This window comes from Pteropus vampyrus, unplaced genomic scaffold (assembly GCF_000151845.1).
Source record: "Pteropus vampyrus isolate Shadow unplaced genomic scaffold, Pvam_2.0 Scaffold86, whole genome shotgun sequence".
Taxonomy (NCBI): domain Eukaryota; kingdom Metazoa; phylum Chordata; class Mammalia; order Chiroptera; family Pteropodidae; genus Pteropus; species Pteropus vampyrus.
The window spans coordinates 924,346-939,954 of record NW_011888867.1 but is presented as its reverse complement, the minus strand read 5'-3'; the positions used below and the strand labels follow the sequence as shown (position 1 = coordinate 939,954).

At 46.9% G+C, this 15,609-nt stretch overlaps 1 protein-coding gene across 1 annotated transcript in view; it reads right to left on the bottom strand.

The window, feature by feature from the left end:
* SPATA21 (spermatogenesis associated 21) overlaps positions 1–10,908 on the bottom strand; it is a 28,188-nt gene extending 17,280 nt beyond the window's left edge. Inside the window, exons 1-6 of the mRNA XM_011363607.2 lie at positions 10,780–10,908; positions 8,957–9,108; positions 7,355–7,574; positions 4,707–4,984; positions 4,362–4,410; positions 158–603 (exon numbers count right to left, since the gene is read on the bottom strand). Coding sequence (XP_011361909.1) covers positions 158–603; positions 4,362–4,410; positions 4,707–4,984; positions 7,355–7,574; positions 8,957–9,108; positions 10,780–10,908 — 1,274 coding nt within the window. The remainder of the gene's footprint in view (positions 1–157; positions 604–4,361; positions 4,411–4,706; positions 4,985–7,354; positions 7,575–8,956; positions 9,109–10,779) is intronic.
* Positions 10,909–15,609: the final 4,701 nt, after the last annotated feature.

Sequence of the window (15,609 nt, the reverse complement as noted above, 5' to 3'; positions counted from 1 at the left end):
AAAGGTAGGGAGGACTCAGAAGTGAGCAGAGGTGGAGAGGGGGACGTGAGAGCAGACAGACAGGTACAGTGACAGGGACAAGAGTCTGGGAGAGAGATGCCAGGGACATGGAGACACAAGCTCTGATCCTGTACACACTTTTTGGGGCGGCTCCTACCGTGCCTTGGCACTGCTCAGGTTCCTCTCGCTGCTCTGGTGCAAGAGCTCTGTCCTTCTCCAGCCCAGGTCCGGGGCAGGTGCTTGTAGGACAGTGGCGGGTACAGAGGCTGGGACCGGGGCGCCCACAGGGGCAGGGATTGGCCCAGGGGCTGACGGCCGGGCCCAGGATGGGGCCATGGCAGGGACTGAGGTGAAGGTCTGAGTCAGGCTTGGAGCTGAGCTGCCAAGCAGTGCTGCGGTGGGCACAGGGATCAGGACTCGGGGAGACTTCCGGCTTGGTAGGGCCCGGGCCTTGTTGGCCCTCCGATGCGTGGCCTCCTCCTCCTCCACTTCCAGCAAGCACTTCATGAAGCCCTGGTTCTGGCCCCCTGCAGCCACTGTGAGCTCCTGAAGCTGCTTCTGGGCACAGTCCAGCTCCCTCCTTTCTCCAGTGTCCCTCACCTCCTGAGGACAGCACAGATGTAGGGAATCGGAGAGGCCTCCAGCCGGCCAGACTGTCCCATAAAATTTCTTCCTGCCGCCCACTCTCTAGGGGATCCTCACATCGCCCCTTCCTCTCTGGGCCCCTGGAGCATGTCCTCCAAATTTCACATGCATCCCACTAGGCTCCACCCCCATGTCCTCCCCAACACTTGACCTGGGCTCTGCCACCTCCCAGCTCTCTGAGCTGTGGTCTCGAGTGAAATGGGCCCACCATTCATTTATTTCCTCCACTGCATTCGGCACAGCCTGTAGTGGCCTATCCACGCCCATTGTTTGCTTGTCTGACTGGAGGTAAGCTTCATGAGGGCAGGACCTTGTCTGCCTCTTTTACTCATATCTACCCAGCCACCAACACATAGTAAGGACTAAACAAGTTCTCACTCATTCGTTCAGCAAATCCAGCCACCTCGTGCATCTGTCTCTCCCATTACAGGAATGGGCAGTCCCCAGCCCACCTCCAACCAGGCCATGCCATGCAGGCTCCAGCCCAGTCTTCCCTCCCAATCAAAGATGCAGCTCCGGCCATACACTCTTTCTTCTTAAAGTATCAGCGCTACTTTCCCCACTAGATGACTCCTATCAGCAGGTAGACATGACCCATTATCTTTCTTCTTTAAAAGAAAAAAAAAAAAAACAAAACCTCTCCTGACACTGCGAACCCCTTCAGCTTCTATCCCCTTTCTCCATTCTTCTTTCAAAGCCAAATTCCTTGAAAGACTTGGCTGCCCCTCCATCTCCACTGTCCTCCCATCTCCAGTCAGGTTTCCAGCCACCACTCCCCGAAGCTGCTCTCACAAAGCCATGGTCAGGTCTCTGCTCTCCTCAGAGCCCATCTCTCAGCAGTGATAGCCATAGATGACAACCCCCCCCTTCTGGAAATGCTGTCTTCTCTAGACTCCCACGCTCTCATTGGCTGCTCCTCCATGGCCTCCTTCGCCGGCTCTTCCTTGCTCTTGCTCCATTTCTAAATGTTGTGCAGACCCAGTGATTTGTCCCCGGACTCTTTCCTGCTCTGCGTTCACTCCCTCCCTAGAGGCGATCTCCATTTTCCTCACATTTACGTCTCCAATCCTGACTTCTCTGTCCTTCCTAACTCCACACGTCCTCCTTGACATTTCTACTTGGGTGTCTAGAACATGACCAAAACAGACCCTAGGTTCCTCCATCTTCTCCTTCCCCAGTGTCACCACCTCAGTCAACAGCATCACCTGTTCCTTGGGCCCCAGACCTGGAAGCCCTTTTGATTCCTCTTCCTCTACCTTACGATCCCACCAGGCAGCCCATCAGCAAGTCCTGCTGGCACCACCTCCTCCAAAATCCATGTCAAAGCCATAAACGTCTTCCATCTCTGCTTCTACCACCCGGGCTAAGTCATACTACCATCTCTTGTCCAGCGCGCTGCCATGGTCTCTGCCCTTGGCCCGCACCCAAGTTCATTATCCACCTAGCTGCTACATCAGTGTTTCCAGTTTATCAGCTCATCTCATTCTCTTGCTTAAAACTTCAATGGCTTAGTATAGACTTCAAATTAAATTCCGAACCCTCACCCTGAACTTCAAGGCCTTGGGTGATCTGCCCCTACCACGTCTCTGACTTCACGTCCCACCCTTTCCCGCCCTAGCTTCCTTCCTCCACTCTGGCCTTCCTGCTGGGCTTGGTCTAGACAAGCTCATGTCCGTCAGGGCCTTGCCACTGCTGCTGGCTCTGCCCAGGATGTTCTCTGAGATCTGTGCATGGCTCAGGCCTTTCTGTCATTCAGGTCTCGACCTAAATGTTACCTCCTAGACTGCTGAGCACTCCGGCAGAGAATCCATTGTTTGCCTCCAAGTCCCTCCCCTTGTCTAGCCTGACTTGCATTATTGCTGTCTACAGAGAAACGAGTTATTTGTTCATGTTTTAATGGTCTCTCCCCCAACTAGATTGTAAGCTCCATTCAGCATCAAGTCCCCAATGTCATGACTGGTGCATTGTCCTCAATAAATTAACCAACGATTTCAATTATGTCACTTTTCTCAGTGACATCAAAGGGGCAAGGTAATGTGAATAAAGCACTTAGTACAGAGTAAGTGTTCAGCAAACGATAGTGTTGAAATGATTATAGTTGATAATTCTGCAGCCCAGAAGGGAGACCCAACTTTCCCCCCTTGCCAAAGACTCCATTGATTGTTCTTCTGAATTAAGGGCCAATGCTCAGTTTCCATCAGGTTAATACAAACAAACAACAGAAGCAGTTTTGGAATTCCTATGCTCCATTGTTCTGGGGAAGGTTCCAGGTGGGGACCCCAGGGGGCAGCCATGAGCACAGTCTGTCATCACCTCTCCCACGGTCCTCCGGGCTGCCAAGGTCTAGGGCCCATGGTCCCATTTCAGATCCAGATTCTGAGCCCCAGGAAGGGAGGGGTCTCAGAACCTCCTTAATTATTTTGGGACCCAGCTCTGAGCTTGGTTTTTGGCAGGTGCCCAGCTCAGGTGAAGGATAGTGCCAAGGCCCTGACATCTGTCCTTGCCCCTTTTCAACCCTTCCACATCTGCATTTCTGCCTCTGCCTTCCCTGAGCCCCTTCTCCCTGGCACCTTATGTCCTGTGTATGCTGTTGGACCGACCTCTGTGTAGCTCTTCTCCTGCCACGGCCCTGCTTCTGAGCCTGCAGTGGCTCCCTATGGCCTTCAGACCCATCTTCCATCCACCCGTACAATATGTCCTCACAGTCAATAACATGTACTCACAGTCAATAACTGGAGGGGCGTGTGGGCCAAGGGAGGTGTTTGTGTGTGGTTTCTAATATTGTAGATATTAATCCAGGTTGGTATGCTTATGAACTGATCCTGTAGAAATGGAGAGATTGATTGGAAAGGAGAGAAAAGGTAGGAAATGAGAGCTAATGAATAAGCGGGGGGCCAGCCGTCGATGGGGACAGAGACCCACGTTCATGGCTTCTCCTGTAACCAGGTGAAAGTAGGGGTGGTAGAGCTGGGGTGGGAAGAGGCAGTGCTGGTTCTTGTCTATTGCTTCTCACCTTTCAGTGAGGCATGAGGCCAGATCGTCAACCCAGATGCAAGGCATGGAGAGCGCTGTCGGGAAACGACATTCTGGAGCGGGGGTGGGGAACATCATGGCCAGGGAAGAGCAGAGGATTGCCAGGAGCTTCTGACATTAGCGGTCATTGCTTCAGCATGAAACCCATCAACCACACAGGGTTTCTCTCCAGACGTGTTGAACTGCTCAAGTGCAGGTGGAGGGTGAGTGGGTGGCTGGGTTTAGCCAAGGTCGGGGTTTGGCCAGTGAATACAGAAGAAGGACAGGCACGAATGATGACTGTGTAATCACAGGCTGCCCAGTCAAGTCAAAGAACTGGAAAGTGGCAGAACCGGTGGAGGTAGGGAAGCTTTGGTTTGTGTGCTGTGACTGAGAGCAAATGAGTGGAAGACATCCACGCTGATATCACTACCTAAGTATTGAGTGAACCTAAGGGTTTCAGAATGTGAGAGCATCCTTGACCTCCACCCAAGATGCACACACGTGCATAACACATGCATACGTGCAAACACGCACATATATGCACGTACATACCTGTGCACACTCACACCAACGCACAGGCACACACTTACACTTTCCCCAGTTTGACTCCAAACACTGTCCCGTTTCTGTTCTGCCCCTGCCCCCTTCCTCCTCCTGAATCTTCTTACCCCCATCCCCATCCCCACTATGGCTCTACTTACTCGTGGAGGAACAGGCCCCAGTACTGGCTTGGTCTCCATAGCCTTGCCCCTAAACGAAGGAGAAACCCCCAAGCGGGAGGGGCTCAGATCAAGCATTGCCCCTTGCACCCACCTTCTCTCAGCTCCCAGGACACTCAGGTCCACCACCCCAGCCTCATCTCCTTAGCCTTCTAATCTCAGAAGGGCTCCTCATTCCCTCACATCCCCATGTAGAGACTTGCCTAAGGTCTTACACCAGGTCAAGAGCAGTCAGAACTAGAATTTACCCCACCTGTAACTTAGCAGAGGAACAATACTGTTGAGGTCAGGGAGTAGGGTGGGGAGTGGCATCAGAGGATGACTTACCCTTCTTGGGGTGTGTTAAGTCCTGGAGTGGATGGTGGGAAGGAGTTGGCCATCTTTTTCTCTGAAGTTATCATAGGAATTAGGGGCATCGCTTCCTGGAAACTGTCCTCAGGTCCCCCTGGGCCAGGCATAATGTGTTGAGTGCCTATCTCCTTGGGGGACTTGTCTTCCAGTTGCTGTCCATAGCTGTCCAAGGTGCAAGAAGACTCTGTCGATTGCATTATATCTGACTTATTTGCTGCCTGGTGACCTGGGATGGGCTGCCACTCTGGGCCCTGCTGAGGAGAAGGACACCAAAATGGGGAGCTCCATCCTGGCTCCCAAGTGAACCTCAATACTCACCTGGAGACCAGTTATCACATGGTTACTCTGGTCCAGGCACTGCAAGCATCATCTTACTGAGTTCTCTCAGCACCCCTAGAAGGTAGCACAGTTTGGTGGCCCCATTTTGAGGGATGAGGAAATTGAGGCCCATAGGAGGCATAGCCTACCCAAAGTCATGATCACTGCTTCACCGTAGAGGTAGACTGGGAGCCTGGAGAAAATGAGATCATCCTCGGTAAATAGGATTCCCCAAGGGATGTTTCAAAGAGTAAGAATTCTTCATGGCATTTCTTATAGGAGGATTTTTACACTGACTGATTTCAAGATTTATTGTAAAGCTACTGTAAAAAAGAAAGTGTAGTGTTGGAATAAAGATAGATAAATAGGTGAATGGAACAAAGTAGAGAGTCCAGAAATAGACTCACACTTCCATGGTCAACTGATTTTCAACAAAGGTGAAAATTCAACAGAGAAAGGATAATCTTCAACAAATGGTGCTGGGATGATTGGATAGCCATATGCAAAAAATGAACCTCGATCCAACACTCACGCTATACACAAAAGTTAACTCAAGATGGATCGTAAACCTACATATTAAACCTGAGAATATAAAACTTGAAGAAAACATAGGAGAAAATTTTATGTGCCCTTGGGTTAAGCAAACATTTCTAAGAAATAACACCAAACGTGCAACCCATAAAGAAAAGTTGATAAATCCGATTTCATCAAAATTCAGAACTTTTGTTCTTTGAAAGTCACTGTTAAGAGAACGGAAAAGACAGCTCACAGACCAGGAGAAAACAATTGCGAATTACATATATGATATAGAACTTGTATTCAGTATATATAAGAATTCTTGAAGCTCAATAATAAGAAAACAAACAACCCAATTGAAAAAAAGTCAGAAAGTGAAAAGACAATTCAGAGAGTAAAATGAAAAATTTATAAATTGTCTATCTGGTAAGAGTCTAATATCCAGAATATGTAAAGAACTCTCATAAATCAACAATAAAATGACTAACCCAGCTAAAAAAATAGGCAAACTATTTGAATAGACACTTCTCCAAAAAAGATATACAAATGGCCTATAAGTACATGAAAATATGCCCGTCATCGCTAGTCATTAGGGAAATGAAAATAAAGACCACGAGATTCCACCACACACTACACACCTATTAGAATGTTTAGAATTAAAAAGATGGACCATACCAATTTGGGGGGAGACTGTGGAGCAACTGGAATTCTCATACACTGCGAATGGGGACGTAGAATGGTACAACCACTTTGGAGAAAGGTTTGGCAGTTTTTAATAAGTTAAACATACACATACCATATGATCCATTTCACTCGTAGGCATTTATTTGTTCAAGGGAAATGAAAACCTGTGGCTATATAGACATGAATATTTTATTTATAATAGCCAAAAAGTGGGAACAAACCAAATGTCCATCAATAGGTGCAGGGATGAAGAAATTGTGATATGTCCATGCAATGGAATGTTAGCAACGAAAAGAATGAAGTATTGATCCACACAATAACACAGATGAATCTCCAAATAATCATGCTGACTGAAAGAAGCCAGTCAAAAAGAACGAATAACGTATGCTCCCATTTATGTAAAATTCTAGGAAACATGACATCTATAGTGACAGAATGCAGATCAGTGGCTGCCTGGGGATGGAGGGCAGGTGGGAGAAGGGATGATAAAGGGGCACGAGGACGCTTTTGAGAGGTGATGGATACGTTCATCTTCCTGATTGTGGTGATGGTTTCACGGGTATATATACATATGTCCAAAACATCAAATTATACACTTGAAGCACATGCAAGTGTACGTCAATTATACCTCATTGAAGCTGTCTAAAAACACGAAGTGTTAAAATAAACACAAGTACAAAGATATTTGGTAGTCAAATAAGTTAGAGAAGGCATCGTACTCTAATTGTATCTTGCAAGGTCCCACAAGGCTCACCAGCTAAGACAGTTTCTAGAATGTCCTGGCCTAAAGAAGCCTGTTTGAGCTTCGTTAAACCCAGCACATCCCAATTTTAATTGTATCAGAACTCTGGCCCCAACCTCCTCCCTGCCTCCAGCGCCCGCTGACATTCCATGGGGCACTCACTCTGAAAACGAGCTTTAAAGGCTTGCTCCGGACAATCAAGACTATCCAGAATATCCCAGTGACCTGCACAGACTGCACTTGACATCTCCAGGGCACAGAGAGAAGCAGACACAAGTGCCCCAGAATGGGGTGCACGGGGGTGTTCCTTTGTCTCCCTCATCAGTCAGCCATGCCCTCCTGCCCAGGTCTTCTCCGACATTACCTGGCAGCTCTCGGGGGCCTGACTCTCCACCATCCCTGGGTTCTGCTGTCTCCCCTGCTGGTCCTCATTCTCCTTTCCTGACCTCTGCTGCTGCAGCCCTTCGTGTGCTGCGGGGACCCTGGAAGGCAGCACCCCCAGTTCACTTCCTGGCTTGGCCTGATCCTGGCCTGCTTCCAGCACCTCCGGCTCTTCCTGAGGGGCCCAAGATGACTGCTTCTCCCTGGGGAGAACAGACAAAGGGACGCCTCAGCTCCTGGACTGGGGAATATAGTTTTATACTCTACTCCTTTGTAGTTCCCAGAGCTACCTGTGCAGAACGAGGCACACCGTAGGTGCATACTTAATGCCTGAGAGAACAAATGAAGGGCTGACATGAATTCCCCAAATTACAGACACTTTGATGTCCATGTTTAGAGGAGTTAGGATTTAAGATTGTTATTATTATTTATCGTTTTTTAGCAAAAAAGAAAAATCAGAGAGAACCGATTTAGAATTTGAATCTATGCCTATCCATCTCGCTTTAGTATTCTGGAGTACTTCTTCCAGGCTTCTCCCTATGGATATACATGCATATTTGTATGGAGATTTACTTAATTACCATCTTCGAGTAATTGCATAATTTTACATATTTAAAATTACATTGCATAGACAATTTTGCAATCTTTTTTTCATTTAACATTATAGTCTAAATTTATCCCATGCCAAAAATCTTTCATAAACATGCTTTTTAATGAAAGTGTAAAACTCTATATTCTATAGATAATCATAATTTATTTAACTGTAGGCATTTAGGGCACATTAGCATTTCCAAGTTTTTTAGTGTTTAAAATAATGTGACAGTGAAAAATTTTCTGCATAAACTTTGCTTGCATCTCCAATTACTTCTTTAGGGCATATTTCTAGAAATGGAAGAAGGTAAAGACAGCTTTAAGTCAGTTTAAACAAATTGCCAAGTTGTTTAAATCAATGTGTTGAAATGGTTTGCATTTTTCACCAGCGCAGTATGTGGTACCTGTCTTGGGACACTCAAACCTGGCTTTGATTGTAGAGGAGGTTATTTAGAGGTTTTTGGTTATAATCAAATTTAAATTCCTATTTAAATAGGAATAGTCTTTACTATTTCTACTTCCCAAGTCTTTCACTTTGCCTCTCTCTGGCTCTCCTTCGATTTTCTCTTTTTAAAAAGAATACATTCTCACTGCAGACAAATTTAAAAATACATACAATATTCCAAAAATAATAACAATCATTCCATGTAAATATATGTTTCTGTGTCTTTCAGACTCTCTTTTGTTCATTCTTCTATTAATTCAGTTAATGCATATCTATTGAGCATCTACTGTGTGCCAGGCAGAGTTCCAGGCAGGAGAGATTTGAGGCTGAATAAGACACAAAACAGAAGCTTGTGGTCCAGTGGGGAAGCTCAGGCAAAGACTGACATAAATAATTATTTAGCATTATTTGTGCAATGAAAGAGATGTTCAGGTGCCAAGGCTGGGAGGGTCCATCCTGGTCTGGGAGTCCTCTGTCCTCTCTTTCCCCCCTAGGAGGGCTGTGGGGGGGTCTCTCCTAGACCTGCCCTCTGGGAAGCCCCCAGCTCACCCTGGGTCTGCCGGATGCCTCTGCTCCTGGGTCCTGAGCTCCGGAGGCCCCTCCTCTGATGCTCCTCCTTGTCCCGGCCCCTTCTCTGGCCTTTCTGTGGCTGATGTGGGCTCCTTCCCACTGCCCTTCCCTACAGCATCTGGAAGCACGACCTGGAACAAAAATGCCCGTGGCACTGGCACCTCATTCTGGAACGTTCCCCTCACTCCTGGGCATTATACTGGCCTCAGACAGAGGGAGACCCTGTGCCCAGCTGGGGAAAGAGAGGTGGGGATGAGACAAGAGGCAGGAGAGAGAGGCTGCGGCGCAGGGCCTGGCCCAGGTGAGCAGCTGTCAGTCGGCACCCATGGCTCTGGCTTAAACCTGGAGTCCCGAGTAGCAGCTGAGCCAAAGGTATCCCACTGAGAACACCTTGGCAGGGCACCCTGGGGACCTCAAGACACTCATGAGGTCTAAGAGAGGCTTCCACAAACAACTTCCACTGCTTCAGAGCTCAGGCTCTGGAACTGGGTCGTGATAGCCCATTTTAGTCCACCACTCCCTAGCAGGGTGACCTTGAGCCAATGACTTAGAACCAGCTCCAAGCCTCACCTGAGTCAGCAAACTCCAGACAACCTGGCTCTATCACCTGACAATAATTGTAATAATGTAAGATTCTGATGCCAGCCAATACTGAGGGCACCTGCTGGGAGGCGGGGCCTGTGTCATGTGCCTTAGGGATTTCAGTTCTCACCATGACACACATGAGCAATGAGGCTTAGAGGGGTGCAGTGACATGCCCAAGGTCATACGGCTGGTTGAGTGGTGAGACTGGACTCCATGACTACCTTGTTGAAAACAATGAATGGGTGGGCGAAGGAAGCCCTGAATGTTTGCCCCAGCCTCCCTTCGAGATTCTCTCTTCAGGCCCTCTCCCTGCCCCCAGGGGAATCCATGATTTATAACAGAGGCTATAGGGAGAGAGTGATACTCAACCCAAGGGAATGTTGGATTTTTTTTATGGTGACATTTTTTGGCTCTGGGGAGATTAGATGGGTAGAGGGTCTTCTCTGTGCTTCTCAGTTCATGGCACTTGGCACTTAAAAAGAATTGATGGAAAGAGGCTGATAAGTGTGTTGGAGGCTTAAGATGGGGCTAGAGAGGGGCGTGGATGGAAGCCTCGAGCAGCTGTCAGGGGAATAAACGTTATAAGGGGAGCTGGAGGCCAGGGGAGGTACCTGGTAGAATAACTAGGCACTTCTTTTGCTCCTCCAGCATCTGGCTGGTAACAGAAGCCAGCATTCTTTTCATGAAAACCTTTCCTTCTCTAAATGGCCAATGGGGCTCAGTGGAACCAACTGACTACCACCTCTGGCTCCATTATACCAAGAGATCCAGGCCACTCTGCCCTGCCGTGGTGACTGGTTCAGAGATGAGTACATGACCACAGTCTGGGCCAATAACAGTGATACCAGACTTTTGTCAGCAATTGCAAAGAAGCTCTCTCCCTGCTGGGGATGCTAAGTCAGAGGATGTAAGCTAGGAAGATGTAAGCCTGGAGTGGCCAAGGCAATCCTTACCATCTTGCAGGGAGAGCCTACTTGGGAATGGCACAGAGGAAGGCAGAGTGAAGAGACACTCATTTAGCACCTTGATCCAGCCATACCTGAAGTCTACAGATAGATTTGTCAGTTATCCAAGCTGATGTGTTCTCTTTCCTGCCTAATTCAGTTTGGAATGGGTTCTAAGTGTTAATTAGAGCAGCTGGGGAGGAAGCCTGGGAAGGGGAGGGGAAAGATGTCCTTGGAAGCGGATGTGTCAGAAAATGAGGTGCAGGTTCCTACCTGGCTGACTTCTGATATGGTGGGCTCAACATCAGCCATGTTGCTGGTGGTCCTAAGGCCAGGACTCAGCTGGGCCCCTGGAGACTTGATCCTACCCTCTGTGTACATCTGGGCGTTTCTGTTGTTCATTGTGCCAGGGCCAACGAGGGTACCACAGGAGAAATCCAGTCAAAATTCCACCAAGTCCATTCCCTAACCACTTCTCCAGCAGTCCACGTGGAGCCTGTAATGTAGGGAGCCTGGCTCAGGGGAAGAGGCAGGGCCAGGAAGGGAACACAGCAAAACCAGGGAGCAAGTAGCCACATGCAATTCACCCACATACGTTTTCTAATGCCCACAGTGACTGAGACGTCCAACACAGACTAGGTCACAGAGCAGGAAATGAACCATGGCCTCTGTTGGATGCCGAAACCCAAGCACTTTCCCCTATAGCAGCATTTCCTAATGAGTGTTCTTTGGAATATTAGATCTACAAGGTGCACCACAAAAAACAGGTTCTGAGGCCACATGTGTTTGGAGTGTGCTGAGTTAAAATTAAACAGACTCTTTCCCTGCAGGACTTCTCAGAGTCTTTAATACACTAACGTGCATTTTAAGGAGACTCCCCAAGAACATCACAGTTGCTGCTGCTACAGATGAAAACCCCCAAGTTCTTCTTGGGGCTAAGGAACAGGAGTTGGGGACATCTGTCTGGGGAACCCTGAGGTCTCCAATGGCAATATGTAGTTCACCGAAGCATGCCCACCCTGCCCTGGACACGGTCCTTTCTAAAGCCCTTCTGAGTGTCTCTCCTGCCTCGCCCGTCTAACCTTATATTCTGCTGTGCCGCCACCCTCTACGCAAACCTGCTTTAATCTGGGCAGACTCCTGCAATCCTAATGTCACAGACCCCCAGGCTCTGCGCCCTCCTCCCACTTCTCTGTCTCCCCAACACCCCTCACCCCCATCCTTCAAGCTCCCGCCTCTTCTCCAAGCTTCCAACCACCTCAGCCCTCTCTCTAGCCTCTGAATTCCTTTGAGGCAATGTCAACACCATTTCTACGAGTACATCACAGACCCCTTTTCAGGCTTAACTAGTTGCTAGGGGTAAATCCTACCCCTCAGCAAGATTGTGTGACCTTGAACTCTTGAAAGTGCTTCTTCCACTTTAAGTCATGGCGGGCCAGCCGACATCCATGGAGGAACCTTCTATTTGCTGGCCACATTTGCAAAAAGCATTCCCCTAACTACCCTGTGAGGTCAGTGGGTTTGGCCCTGTTTTAAAGATAAGGAAACTGAGGCTGATAGTAGCCCACTGTCTTATCCGACACCACATGGCTGGCCTACAGAGGAAGTGGATTCAAACCCAGACCTGAGTGACTCCCAAGACTGCTTGTCTCTCTGTATTACCTTGTCTCCAAAGAAGACATTTATTCATTTACTCACTCAATCAACAGACACGTGCCCGTGCTGGGCACAGTGTCAGGCCTTGAGGATACACTAGGTGTTCTGATGGCTCTCACAGTCTACCAGGAGCACAGAAAATGTGTCCCTAACTCCTGACCAAGATCCCTCCTTCCTCCTTCTTCCCTCCTAACCTTGCCTACCCTCCAGTCCTTCCTGCAGTGAGGCCTGCACCCCTACAAGCTCCCAGGTGACCCCCCCCCAACCCAGGTGGCAGCTCCAGTCTCCCGAAGGACTTAGGCTCTCACTTGGCTCGGAGAAGGCAGCACTGGGACCAGGTCCCTCTTTCCTCCCTTGGAGCCCCTCTCTTCTCCCTGCCTCTCTCCCATTAGGGCTCCCTAAGCATTCCCGCTCCAAGGGTGGATGACCCATCTGGGAGAAACCTCCCCCCACCAGACCCCCTCAGCCACACCCCCCATTGTTCACTCTTTCCACCTCAGAAAGCGCAGCCTCAGCCTCAGAATTCCCAGGCCCCAATATTCCACAAGCTGAAGTTTTAAGGAGGCAGAGGCTCCTGAGGGCATCCAGCCCTCTCTTTGTCCCCATCGGGAACTTACTAACTGTGAGAATCTGGACAAGAAGAGGAAGACCCCAACCCTAGCAGAAAGGCATGGAATCTGAGGACAGAACTGAGGGGGGTGGTGGCAAATATAGGCTGCCCTCCCCTTTCAGGGTACTTGATTCTTAACTTTCACAGCTTCACTGAGATTAAGTCCCATATCATACAACTCACCCTTTTAAAGTGTACAATTCAACGGCTTTCAGTATATTCCTTGATGAATTGTGCAATCATCACTCTTAGTACAGTTTTGTCACCCCAGAAAGAAAGCCCACACCCCTGAGCCATCACGTCAACCCTTGCACCCCACCCCTATCCTTAGGCAACCACCAATTTGCTTTCTGTCTCCATGGATTTGCCTATTTTGGACATGTCATATAAATGGAATCACACAGTATGTGGTCCTTGATGACTGTCTTTTCTCACTTAGCAAAATGTTTTCAAAGTTTATCCACGTTGTAACTTGTATCAGCCCTTCATTCCTCTTAATGGACATTATAACACATTTTGTATATTCATTCATCAGCTGATAGACATTTGGGTTGTTTACGCTTTGTGGCTGTTATAAATAATGCTGCTATAAGCATTTGCATACAAATTTTTGTATGAACATGTTTTCGTTTTGGGGGGTACATATATACCTAGGATTGGAATTGCTGGGCCATATGGTAACTCTATGTTTAGCCTTCTGAGTTATTGCCAGACCGTAGGAATGCATCGTTTTACATTCCTACCAGCAGTGAATGAGGGTTCCAGTTTTTCCACATCTTCACCAACATTTGTTATTATCCACTTTTGAAAAAAATTCTAGCCATCCTAGTGGGTGTGGGGTGGGGGTAAAGTAGCATCTCGTTGTGGTTTTGATTTGCATTTCTCTGATGGCTAATGATGTTGAGCACCTTTTCTGGTTCTTATTGGCCATTTGTGTATCTTTGGAAAAATGTCAATTCGGGTCCATTGTTCATTTATGAATTGGATTATTTGTCTTTTTATTATATAATGATAAAGGTTTTTTGTATATTCTAGATACAAGTCTCTTGTCAGATATATAATTTGCTAATTTTTCACATTATGTGAATGTTTTCACTCTTTTGTCCTTCGAAGCACAAAAGTTTAAAATTTTGTTAAATTCCCACTTACGTGTCTTTTTTCTTTTGTTGCTTCTGCTTTTAGTGTCATACTAAGAATCCTTTGGATTCTTTTGATTATCGCATAAATCTAAGGTCATAGAGATTTATGTATACATTTTCTTCTAAGAGTTGTACAGTTTTAGTTCTTATATTTAGGTCTGTTATCCATTTTGAATTAACTTTTGTATACGATGTTAGGTAGGGGTTCAGTTTCATTCTTTTTCATGTGGATATCTCATCCAAGCATCGTTTATTGAAAAGACTATTCTTTCTGTATTGAATTTTCTTAGCATGTTTATGAAAAGTCAACTGACTATAAATGTGAGCGTTTATTTCTATTCCATTGATCTATATGTTTATCCTTATGCCGGTACTAGATTGTCTTGATTACTGTAGTTTTGTAGTAAGTTTTGGAATCAGGAAGTGTGAGTCCTCCAATTTTGTTCTTTTTTTTCTTTTTAGTTAAAGTAGAGTTGACATTCAATGTTTTATTAGTTTCAGGTATACATAGTAGTGATCAACATTTATATTCTTTACGATGTGATCGCCACAATAAACCTAGTAACCATCTATTACCGTACAGTTATTACAATAATATTGACTATTTTCTCTATGCTGTACATTATATTCATGAGACTTTTTTAAATAACTGGAGCTTTGTACTTCTTATTCCCTTCACTCTTTTTACCCATGCCCCCACCTCCCTCCTCTCTGGCAACCATCCGTTTGTTCTCTGTATCTATCAGTCTGTTTCTGTTTTATTTTTTCGTTTGTTTGTTTTGCTTGTCTAGATTCCACATATCAACTTTTTTTTTTTCGAAGATCGTTCGGTATTGAGTGCTCTTTTATAAATGTTTTCCCCCATCTGAGAAATGGGTGAACTTCTCTTATAAATGTCTACAATGGTTGGAAAATACAACAGAGAAAGATAAGTGACCTATGATATATATATATTTCTAGGGGCCACCAAGGAAAGCTGCTTACGTCAAATCTCCGCCTTGTCCCTGGATCTACAAGAAGGCAGCCAGATGAATCACAGCGAGGTCTTTTCCTGTCTGTCTCCTCTGATCTGTGAGCTCTATGAAGGCGGAGCAGGGTCAGTCTCCTCTCTGTGGCCCCAGCATCTGGCTCCTGGCATCTGGTAGGTGCTCAATGCCATCTTTGTTAGACTGAACTGAAAGTGCCCTGAACATTATAAGACCTGGCTGCCCCTGGCACAGAGTGATGATTCCTTTCAAAGTTCAGGAGAGGAAGGTTTCCTACCTGTGGCAGCCACGTGGCAAGGCCCAAAACAGTCACCGTGGGCCACCTTCACAGTGCTTGGCTTCCAGAGCAGAAGTGATGGAACTTGGTGCCGATGGGAGACACTACCCCAAAGTTCAGCTCTTAAGAGCTAATCCTAGATGCTCTCAAGGGGAGGGGATAGAGAAAATTTGGGAGTACTCAGGGAATAAGAGATTTGGGATTCTCTGTGCCACACATTGGACCTGACACACTGTAAGTACTCAATAAATTGTCGTGGAATAAATGAGAGAATGAGAAGGATTTTTGAGACTCTGACTATGGTTAGGCCTTGTATCTCCTATAATATTCTGTGAGAAAGTCAAGGTAAGATTGGGATTCTTTTTAAATTACTTATGTTGACCTTAAAATGGTCAGTTATTTTTACCAGCAAAAAGTAGATTTATTCAGGAATAG